Source organism: Hirundo rustica, chromosome 2, assembly GCF_015227805.2.
Source record: "Hirundo rustica isolate bHirRus1 chromosome 2, bHirRus1.pri.v3, whole genome shotgun sequence".
Lineage (NCBI taxonomy): Eukaryota > Metazoa > Chordata > Aves > Passeriformes > Hirundinidae > Hirundo > Hirundo rustica.
In genome coordinates this window covers 54346552-54358295 of record NC_053451.1, presented here as the reverse complement: position 1 = coordinate 54358295, position 11744 = coordinate 54346552, and the positions used below count along the sequence as shown (strand labels likewise).

General features: G+C 42.8%; 1 protein-coding gene across 1 annotated transcript; it reads right to left on the bottom strand.

The window, feature by feature from the left end:
* Window positions 1-2165: 2165 nt before the first annotated feature.
* SPRYD7 (SPRY domain containing 7) lies at window positions 2166-11691 on the bottom strand. Its single transcript, XM_040056480.2, has 5 exons — window positions 11558-11691; window positions 10191-10307; window positions 7096-7262; window positions 5355-5457; window positions 2166-2865 (listed from the first exon to the last, which is right to left on the bottom strand). The coding sequence occupies exons 1-5, from the start codon at window positions 11661-11663 to the stop codon at window positions 2768-2770; spliced, it is 591 nt and encodes a 196-aa protein (XP_039912414.1). The 5' UTR covers window positions 11664-11691; the 3' UTR covers window positions 2166-2767.
* Between the last annotated feature and the right edge of the window lie 53 nt (window positions 11692-11744).

The window sequence follows — 11744 nt, the reverse complement described above, 5'->3', positions numbered from 1 at the left end:
TTCCTGGCCTCCAACTAAGCTTAGTGCCACTGACCTCCCTCTGGGCCTGGCCATTCATCCAGTTTTCAGTCTACCTCACTGCTCTTAACAGAACCTGTCTATTAGGATCTTATGGGATGTTCCCAACACTAGATCTAGAGTTAATTACTGACTTGTCCTATTAGTGCCTTCTCCTTATCACTCACTTTCCTCTCATCAGCACGGTATCGTCCACCACCTGGACCCCCATGCTCATCTAGCTTCAACTAAGAAAGCAATGAACCTGTTTTGCAGTTGTAAACCCAGAGGTGTGGCAAGAACATTCCTCTTGGTGCCAGAAATCATCAGCTTCCATCCATCCTTTTCTCCAGAGGTTTTGCTTACCTTGACAGTGCAAGGCAGACACTGCTGTCTTCCCTGTTACAGATGGGGTCTGAGGCTCTTGACGCTGTTAAGATTCAGAGAAGATCCTGTCTGTCTCCCTTTCGTGTTCTCTGATGTGCCACTTGCTCACTGCCTCCTGAACTCATCCAGTTGGCAGCACAGCTTCTCCAAGACAGCATACCTCTGGAAGGACAAAGGGCCATTTTTCTTGGCCTCAGAGAGAGGTCACAGGCAATCCCTGCAACCTGGGACTTGGAGGGTTGCATCAGACAACTGAAGGCTGTGTGGAAGCTGTATTGGGTTTGCATGGCAAGGGTCTGGTAGCAGGGGGCTACAGGAGGGGCTTCCATGGGAAGATGCCAGAAGCTTCCCCCATTTCTGACAGGTCCAATGCCAGCTGAGTCCAAGACAGACTCACTGCTGGCCACGATCAAGCCCAGCAGAGACAGCGGTAGAGCCCCTGGAGTAACAGATTAAGAAGGGGTAAGGGGAAAAATGGCACCACTTCAGCCAGAGAGAGGGGTGAGAACATGAGAGAAACAGCCCCACAGACACCAAGGTCAGTGGAGGGGCAGGAGGTGCTCCAGGCGCCAGAGCAGAGATTCCCCTGCAGCACCTGGTACAGCCCATGGTGAGGCAGCTGTGCCCCTGCAGCCCGTGGGGATCCATGGGGGAGCAGAGATCCACCTGCAGCCTGTTAAGGACCCCACAGATGCCCAAAGGAGGCAGTGACCCAGAACAGACCCCATGGGGACCCATGCTGGAGCTATCTGTTCCTGAAGGACGGCACCCAGTGTAAGGGATCCATGGTGGAGCAGATCATGAAGAACTGCAGCCTATGGAAAGGACTCACAGTGGAGAAATTCTGGAGAACTGCCTCCCAAGGGAGGGACCCATGCTGGAGCAAGGAGAGAATGTGAGTTCTTCCCCTGAGGAAAAAGGAGCAGCAGAGACAACGCGTGGGGAACTGACCACAGCCCCCATTCCTTGTCCCTCTGTGCTGCTGGGGGAATGGGGTAGAGCAAATTGGGAAAAATATTAAGTCCAGAAAAAAGGGAGGGGTGGGGGGAAGCTGTTTTAGGATTTATATTTTATTTCTCTACCTTACTCTGATTTGAGCAGATTTCAAAGGAAAATGATAAAATTGCACTCTAATCTCCCAAGGTTTACACCATAATGCTGACAAGGTTGAAAAGTTCTACTCAATACTGTCATGTGACAGCAAGGCTAAAAGGAATGAAAACATGGGCCACAGAATGAAGACAGATGCAGTAAATCCTAAGGTGAAAGGCTTTGAGAAAGCTGTTTGTATTTGAAAATTTCAGAATAAGGTAATTTCTAAAAACATTTAAATAAAATCATTTATGCAAACACATTAACCCAGGAAAAGCCAAAACCGAAACACAAACATTCAGTATGAAGATATTTTTTTACAATATAGATTCTTCTAGGAAGTGTATTAAATATGACAAGAGGGGAAAAAATAGCATCTCACAATGTATATTCAAGGGCATCACATTTTAGAACAATGTCTTAGCCTTTTATAAATGATCCACAAAGAAATTAAATATGCTATTCCATAAGAGAATAATCTCATTTACAGTTTAGATGTAAGGCTTCACCATAACATCTCATATCCTTCACCTGGATCTTTGCTTACCCAAGTTGAGTGATCTGTACTTACTCTCTTGCCAGAGTAACAGAGCACGGTGGTCCTCAAAAACACAGGCAGTTTTCAGGTTTACTTTTTAAAGTTCCACAAAAAAAGTATTACTATAATAAAATAGTCTATTTTTTATTTTGTCACAATAAAAGCAAATGAAAAGCTAGAAGAAACAGATAAGCTGTACTTGTTGGTCTAAGACTGAGGGAATGGATTAATCTACACCTTGCCAAAAAAAGGTATCTAGCTGCTAGTTATGCCATTGTATTATTAGTATTGTGCAGAACTGGGACCACAACTCCAAATTACAGATTAGAACACAGTGCATCCTTCAAAGAAATTACATAATTTCTGTGAGAAAAAGGCAGGGGGGAAAAATAATGAGAACTATCCATCTCCATAGCTATCATATGTGTAAGAACTATTTGCCTTACAGAGCTCCAGTTTATTCAAAATACTGAATAGTGACAACAGCAATATCCCTTAGTCTCCTTATGCATCAAGTACAAATCAGAGAAAAACCCTGCCCCAAAACACTCATTTTCAACCACAAAACAATGCGCCAGAAAACTCTTATTTGCAACACATTTACATGGTGTTGCAGTTAACATATTTATTCTGCAGACAACAGTCACAAATACTTACTAAAAATACAGATATGTTTCTTAAAAGTAAAATGAGGCTTCAAGATGACAAAGCTTTTGTAACAGTGCAGGGTGCAAATTCTCAGTATGAAGACATTCAGAAGATTTGCTGCTCAAAGAGGATCTTTTCAAACCCGGGTGGAGGTGTGTGATAAAATTCACTGAACTGACAATCCAGAATGGCACTGTCATCAACTGCAGAGGAGAACCAAAAAGAAGGAATTAGAGAAGGAGCACTTACAGTTTGATCCTCTTTTACACCATCTTAACAGACTGTAGACTGTGCTCAAACCACAAAGAATTTCTTCAATACATCCATTACGTATATGCAATTAAAAGAAATCTCGTCAATTAATTTGGTAAGTCCTTATGCCAGGAGAGCAAACCATCTCTCTTCTCTACTGTCTGCTCGGTAAAGATGCCTTAGTGAAGTCAATGAGAATGTCTAATTTCACTGGAAGTGTTAGCAGAGCTTCAGGATATTGATTCCAAATTTTCTACTCCATTTCTCCAGAAATCTACAGATTAAGGATGCTACCAGATAAACCTTGCAGGGATGTCACCTTTTCATGTGTGTATTTTTCTCTTCCTAATTCTGCTGGAGTTTCAGCTGTCCACAGTGGTTTTTTGAAGGTTTACAAGGTTTCACATGTCTGCAGTGGTTGGTATCAAACCATCAGTTTTAGCATATGATCCAAAGAGAGCTTCTTTGACTGCTTCTTGAAGCTGAAAGTTAATGTGGTTTTTTTACAGAACTTCTCCCAGTTTTTGACTCCCTGCATAATCTACCCACCTGCAACCACACTTTCAATGTAGAATATAAAAAAGGAACTGCTGAGTATTTTCAGAGCACCACTTCTGTGTACTTCACTACCAAACTGAAACACCTACCTAGTCAGAAAAACAAGGTCTCTTTCAAAGACAGCTTCTGAGATGAACCTGGCAGACTATCAACATTAGTTCAAACAAGGAAAGTCTCATCTCCATATTTTGGAATTTAGCTATCTCAGAGACAAGGTCGGAATTTTTCCCTCCTAGACTTTGTGAAAACTCATATCAGTGTGTTTGTACAGTTCTCTAGTACTTACGCAGTGTTTATGTCCTGCTTCCATTAAAGTGTGTGAGGTACAACTGCTGTAGGAAATAATCTTTAAGTCCAATTTTTTGTTTTATCTACTCAAGCTTGACACTGTGTTTGCCTGATCTATCACGTTCCTTTTAAAAATATATCTGTTGTTCTAGTCTGAATAGAGCAAACGTTAATTAAAAAAAGAAACTCTCTTCTGTATGGCCAAATCCTTCCACAGGACTAGAAGTTCACATTAAATTAAGGACACTTGTAGTTTATACCAAGTAAATAGTGTACAAAAACAACCTGCAGGCTTCAAGTTATAGCTATATATGCGAGACATGATAATTATGATGAAATTATGCCCACTTGTGGAAGAAGACAAAAAGAGCCTGGCAACAAAAGGTCACCATTCATTCCCCAGGCATGGAACTTTTTAGTCAGAGAAGAAAGATTAACAGTAGGCTAACACGCCACCAAGCATTTTCTGAAAGCGACCTTCATTCTCCATGCTGTGTAAGACCCCCTCCAAAATCCAGGGAGGCTGCAGCCACACAGTAACTCTCCTGCTGCTGCAAAATGAGGGCTTCGCACGGGGAGAGCGCGCGGAGCCGCCACCGCGTTTTCGCAGCGCCATCGCGTGGCTGAAGGACACATCGCAACTTGGCCACAGAAAACGATCCCACCCTGACGGCTCCGAGCAATTCACCCGCTACATTTACAGGCTTCAAAGACTCTACAACACATCTGGAGTTATTTTCTTCCTGGTCATAAAACCCCCTATCTATCAAAATGTATCAAGATATAAATGGAAATACGCCAACAAGTTCATTAGGAACCTATCATGAAAATAAAAATTGTCCCCATCACATAGCTAAGGGTTATCCTTAAGACCAAAATTATCTTGGCTACTGCTTAGATGAGGCTCAGCTAAACTGAAGATGGAGCTCCCGCAGTAGGTGCGGAGGAGTATGGTGACAAAGATGATGAGGGGATTGGAGCACCTCTTCTATGAGAAAAGGCTGAGGGAGCTGGGCCTGTTCAGCCTTGAGAAGAGATGACTGAGAAGAGACCCCATCAATATCTGTATCTGAAGAGGGTGGATCCAGGCACTGCTGGGTGGTGCTGAGCAATAGGACAAGTGGCAATGGGCAGAAACTGCACAGGAAGTTCAAGAAAATACAAACAACGATTCTATTGCTATGTAACACTGCAGGCATCTATGAGTTACGTGAAATTGAAATGCACAAATATCAAGCTCCATAGATAAATCAGATTAACCCACAAGTCTGCCATGTGCTCCATATTTTTTTTACCTGGCAACTTTTAGACTGAGTACAGCAACCTCCCAGCTTGCTGGATGTGGACACTGTAAGCAGTCAGTAAGCAGTGCTTTTTTTCCTATTAAGCAGCATCAAAAATGAGGCAAAAATATTATTTCTCAATTTCCTAGGTTTGCATTTTCATGTAATTAATTGTTGTAGTTGCCAAGAATAGATGATTGATGTGTGTTCCATTTAAGTGAGAAGAATACACAAAATGAAAAGATCACAAAACAGAACTGGAATGAAAATATTTTCCCTAATGTGCAACAGCTTGAAAATCTCTGACTTACCATAGACCACTGGATAGACAGTCCCCCTGATTCCTGAAGCTGGACAATGCATATTCTTGCCATTTAAATATACATTTAATTCTACATGGTCATATGTAATGCCCTACAAAGTACAGAAAATTAAGAAAAAAAAAAAGCATCAGCAAGTTTATATACACAAGACTGCTGCCTAACTTGGCTTCCTTAGGCACGGGCAGATTTTAACACCACTATGCAAAACACAGCATCCTACGAAATCTCACTTGACATATTCCTGCTGAGGACTAGAAGTTAATAAATGAGCAGTAACATCTGTATTTTCAAATACTCAGGATTCCTTAACACCCGTTCAGCTGAGATGCAGCACACTACTGCACAATACACTTTGCATCTTACTGAGTTTACGGAACGAATTTCCAAACTTCACCACGTTAAAGAAACACAAGATGTTCAACGATTTTGAGTATGAGGCAGTTTGCAATCTTCTCATTTGCATCTTCTCACGGAAATAATAAATAATAAATAATGATGCTATGAACCAAGTTCATCCTTGTATGCCTCCATATGGAAACCGCTCTCAGTTCCATTTACTCTGCTGGCAGCAACAGACCGCGGTTTCACACGCAATGCTATGAATATGCTGACCACAGGGCAGAAAGCAAACACTAACAAGATAGTAACTTACTTATCTGCTAGCTAAAGGACTTTTCTCCCTGCTTTGGTGTTTCTGAGTGTGACAATTTGTGTGCTCATGCAGGACTTCAAAATTCTGTTTTCGTGACAGAACAAAATAACTTGATATTTATGGAAATGGGGGAGTCAGCAGTAACACATCGGGGTGGGGTTGTAATTATTTGAAGCTGTTCAGACCACACTAGTTCACCAAATCCTGAAAACAGCCTGCAACCCTTCAAAAACAGTTTCAGAAGGGAACAGTACTGTATCTGAGGGTAAAGGGTGGAGATGTCACCCTTAGCTGTTTGGGGCTTCTAAAGATGGCATTTCTAACCATGCTACAGAGAGGCAAGTTGTCAGCATGAAAAAATAGGGGTGATAAATGGTCTCATTTTCATTGCATTGCTCTCATGTACTTTTGAAAATATGTAAGAAGACACGGAGAAAATGACAGTACTAAAAAACAACACTTTGAACAAAGCCACTTAAGCATGCTTTGAGAAACCTGAAAGAGTAAGGAAAAAAAAAAAAAAAAAAAAAGACATTTTCCCTCAATCATTTTTCCAGTGCACATTACCCCCTTCCCCACTTAATATCCCCATGAACTACAAAAGTTTGGCTAAAAATACAATTAATTTACCACCCAGGACCCATCCCTGCTCCCCCCTGTCCTTCTAATCATTAACCAGTTAGCTAAGGGATCTTGAGTTCAGCTGGGCATGGTGCATAGCCACGTTATGCATTCCAGCACATTATTTGTTCAGGCAGGTCCCATCTCAAACAATAAAAGATCCTTGTGATGAGAGTTATCAGTCAGGTAGATACTGCAATAGAGCATCAAAAACCATTTCTCAAACTCTGGTCAAGTCCATCCCTCCTTAGGAACCTATCAATACCAGGAATGAAGTCCACCCATATCCAGGCTGCTGATCCATTCAAAGACAACAGGAATTTATATCCCAGCACTTTCCAAACTGGGGGGTGGAAACTGAACAGTTTGATTTAGAACAGTCAGTTTGATCACAGAGCTGCAAATAAGAGGCATTTGGGAAGAGGTGAGGAAGCAAGAAAGTCTTAAGAAACTCACCACCACATCACCCTCCTGAGGAAGGCTGTTTGCTGGTAGCCTATTTTTCTCCTCATTGTTATAGTAGAGAGCTCCATCATTTCTCATCACCAGGCTGTGGACATCTCGACCAAGTGGAATTTGATTCAAATTTGCTTTCTGGGTTGCAACTCCAATACCCCAAATCCCTAAAATGTGACATTAAAATAGTAAGGGAAAAACCATGTTATTTTGAAGACTGACTGAAGCAGGACAGCATAAAGAATTTGTTTTTTAACTAATGCCATGATGGTACTACCAGTAAATACATCCTGGAAATACCAGAACTATTGTAGACTAGCTCTGGTAGCTCTGGCAGCCGAGCACCATCCAGCCAGTCATTCTCTTTCCGCCCCTGCCAGGCCCCCATGGAATGGAGGAAGAGGAAAGGAAGAGTAAAACCAAGAAAACTTGTGGCTAAAAATAAAAATTGTTTAGTAAGTAAAGCAGAAGTGAAAGAGACAACAAAACAAAGGGATGAAATGGCAATCGCTCACCACCTCTCATGGGCAGACTGATGCCCAGCCAATTCTCAAGCAAAAGATGGCTAATCTCCCTAAATCCCTTCCTCTCCCATTTACTCCTGAACAAGACAGGTGGTATGTGGTATGGAATATCTCTTTGGTTAGTTTGGGTCATCCACCTGGTTATGTTCCCTCACAAGCTCTTATGCAACCCCAGCTGTATTCACTGGAGGGGCAGAGTGAGAAACAGAGGAGGTTTTGATGCTGTGCAGGCCCTGCTCAGCAATAGCTAAAATGTTGGTGTGTTATCAGTATTGTTTGGTTATCAGTATTGCTTTGGTCACAAATCTAAAACACAGAACCACAGCAGCCGCTATGAGGATAATTAACTTCATCCTGACCAGATCCAGCACAAGTAGCCACAGGAAACAAACAGCATCTATCTTGAAAAAGAAGGATCTCTGAAAAAGAGAACTCTAATCATTCAGCTCAACTTTTACTCCCAGAAAAACACTGAAAACAAACTCTATGACTGTAGGAGGATAGAAAAAATAAATCCAACTAGCATAGATCTGTAAACAACAGATTTTCCTTTCTCAGCTAGTTTGACTAGTCTTATAGAAAAAAAGGAAGTGTTAATGTTATAGACCTTGTTTTGGTAATATTTTTGAAACTCATACAACACTGAAATAGTCAAATGATGAAAACACGGTCTAGACAGTTACAGCAATGCAAAGGCACGAGCGGCTAGAAAACTATTCCAGGATTACTCATCAGTAGCACTCTGTCAAATCAAAAAAGATGACTCAAGTGGGGTTTGAGGTTTTGCATTGAATGCACAAGGTCAGATACTGTTCTGTAACCCCACCAATTACTTGAATAACGTAACAATGTGTTGATTAAATGTGCTGCCAATCTCAACCTGACAGGACTGCAAGCTCTTGAGAGGCCCCTCAAGTTTAAAGTGATCCTGACTAACTGGTTAGAAATAAAGTGCATCTGCTTTTACTCAATTATGAAGAAGAGCAGGTAAGTAGGAACAGTGAGTGGCACAAATACAGTAACCAGTTCACAGACCACTTGCTGAGTGTGACTGTGCCCTGCTGCTGTGGAAAACTTCTGGATGTGTGGCATGTATAAAACAGATGAGGTCATCTACTGCTGCTGCAGCTGAAGCAGAGCATCCATTTTAAGCACTGCACCTCAACACAAATTAGGCTGACTAGAGATATTGTTGAAGAAACAAAAAAACCAATCAAAAGTGTAAAAATTTAATCTACAAGGAGACAAAGAAAAAACCCCAATAAACTAGGACTGTTTAGTCTAGAAAAAACTAAAACGAGGCCAAAATATAAGAAACTTATTTTCAAAAGATGAAACTGTAGAATAATTTATTCTAACGCCAAGAATGAAAAGGACAAGAGTGTGATTTGACTTCAGAAAACTTTACAATTGTCAGAACGACCCCATAGAAAACCTCTCATTGACTGTGCAGAGACACTTCTGGAAATCAAAGATTTACTTTAAGTCTTCTACAGTTCTCCTGCCTTGGGGCACAGGAAGAGAGGAAAAAAGGCTCACAGGGACCAGAAGAGTTTATTTCCCATGTTTCTCAAGTGTAAGAAGATGGACACACTACCTGTGTGAATAATGACCATGTATGAACAACACCTGCAATGGATTCTTCCTAACATAAAGGATAATAAAATTGCCAAGATGGATATGGGTTTACATGTAGCTTAAAAATAAGCAACTAGTTGGACTGCAAGGTGTTCTGGGCAGATCTATGTACACGCTGCCTGCACTCCAACCCACCTGAAGGCAAACAACTCTTACCCAAGAAGTTTCAGCATCAAACTCCAACTGGTACGTAAGGCCTGTCTCTGGACTAACACTTCCCTTCTTCTTCTCCTCTTCCTACACACTCTTAGGGAAAGCACAGTTTCATTTTTAGAGCATCTGCTAGCAGCTTTTAAAAATACAGGATGATTTTTCCTGCTAGAATACGGGCAAGCCTGGAGTGCTCTCTGTAGCAGTGAAACTGACTGTATTTGTAGGAACAACTAAAGGAACAAGGTGCTGAAAGGTTCCCCTGGATAAGGCAGTGTCAGAATAAGTGCTACACCCTTGATCTGGAGAGCAACGGGTAGCACAAGGAGTCCTACCCTTGCTTGGGCAAACAGTGCCTGCTACGAGCAAAAGAGGGTAGACAAATAAATACAAATATCATTGGATAAACGACACTCCTTAAAAATACTTTATAGCTACTGTGTTTTAAGTGGTCCTAAGCATTTATTGAGCAAAAGTAATTTCTAAAATATGCCATCTGAAAAACATGCCTATAACAGCATAAAAAACAATGTGGAGGCTTAGTATTTGCACTCCTCTATTAATAAACTTACTATTATTTTTAATATTTTGGAGTCAAAATAAAAAGGAGAAAAGAAAAAAAAGAAATTTCCTTTCACACAGTACCTTATAAATCTCTCCAGTGTTCACAAGTTCAAGGATGCAATTAGGAAGACACATGTGCTGAGCATTTGAGATATTGCCACCAGCAGGCAATGTAACATACCTCCCAAATTTAAAGTTGTATACTGTTTGCTGACTAACCTGTGGACTGGATTTTAAACTCAAAATAGCTCTTGTTCTGATGCAAAGGTGCATTGGCTAAGCAGCCTCCCGTACCACATATTCTTCTTCCAGTTTTAACAATGACGACATCTGTTCCTGCAAGAAGAAAAAAAAACACCCCACAGAACTTCAAAACATTTCAGAAATCTGAAAGCAGCCCTCAAAAGCCCTAAACATTGAGACCAGTTTTTGTTCCTTTTGCCCCAAGTAAAACTTTCATTAGTCTGTGAGGAATATGATGATGGGCTGTACTTTGAAGCAAGAGAAGGAAGATGGTTTACAGGCTAGTTCATCTTTCCACTAGGGTTTATTTATTTCAAATCTATAAGCTGATCTAATTTTCACCTCTCGGTCTTTATGGACCATGCTGATTACAACCTTTGCTAAGCCACATTAGAAGCATAACTTACAATTTAGTCAGAAAGAGTTCACTGTGAGACCAAAGCCCTGCACTCTGTTCTCTAACATCGGAGAAAAAGCATTCTGCAACAAGAAGGAAAAGCATATCGGGCAGAAATGATTGATGGAATTGCAAGGTGTTTAGTTAGTCTCTGAAACAGTCTTATCAGAAGTGTGCCTGCCAATACAGAGAGAAAAAAAAAAAAAATCCTCAGCTAAGTTCTCCTTCTCCACTGGACGACTTCATCTTCAGGCACTGTTGTCCCGGGCAAGCACACGGGAGGCTGTGGCTAACAACTGTGCTCGAGCACTGGACCGTACCTATTCCTCCCCAGCTCTCTCCCCTCGGCTCTGCCGCCGCTGGCCCAGATCCCTTCTCTCCTCAACAAAGCCCGGGCACGGTTCTGCGGACAGCTCATGCTAAGGGTAATCCTCAGAAGAGCAGCACGGACAGGACTGCATGGCCGGGCTCCTTTCTCATCTCCACTGCCGTAACTGGAGGTGGAGTCTCCGTCCCTGGAGATGTCTAAGGAAAGGCTGGACGTGGCATTAAGTGCCCCGGTCTGGCCGACATGGTGGTGTTGGGTCACAGGTTGGACTGGGTGACCTCAGAAGTCTTTCCCGACCCCACAGATTCTGCGGTTCTGTAAACTGGGCCCGCCGGCTCTGAACCACCCGCGCCACCCTGACCGCGACAGCCCTCGCCGGGCAGCCTGCCCCCGCGGGGCACCTCACATACTCATTGTGCCGATCAACTTCGGTTAAACCCAAACTGCTTTAAACCACTTTTCAAACCAAGCTTCCTTTTTTTTTTTTTTTTTTTTTTTTTTTCCCCTCCCGAAAACTGCCAATTCCTGCTAAAGAAGCAGTCCCAAAGCGACATTCCCAGCGGCTAGCCCCGGGGCTGCGGCCCTGCCCGCCGGCGGCAGCGGCCCTGCCCCGCTCACCCATGCGCTGCGTGTCCAGGTGCACGGCCGGCATCTCCTTGAGCGGGATGTGCCCGGCGCCGCCATCCCGGCACCAGGAGAAGCAGCAGAACACGGAGGCGGCCATGGCCGGCCGCACCCCCCGCACCGCGCAGGCGCAACGGCCGCCCCGCACGGCCCCGCCCCGCCGCGACATGGCGGGCTAAAG

Bases quoted from the DNA above. Each gene is read 5' to 3' on its own strand.
- SPRYD7 (XM_040056480.2), bottom strand. From the start codon at position 11,663: ATGGCCGCCTCCGTGTTCTGCTGCTTCTCCTGGTGCCGGGATGGCGGC. The intron at 10,308-11,557 runs GTGAGCGGGGCA...TTCTTCTTGCAG, and splicing joins CCTGGACACGCAGCGCATGG to GAACAGATGTCGTCATTGTT. The intron at 2,866-5,354 runs GTAAGTCAGAGA...TCTCCTCTGCAG, and splicing joins TGTCTATCCAGTGGTCTATG to TTGATGACAGTGCCATTCTG.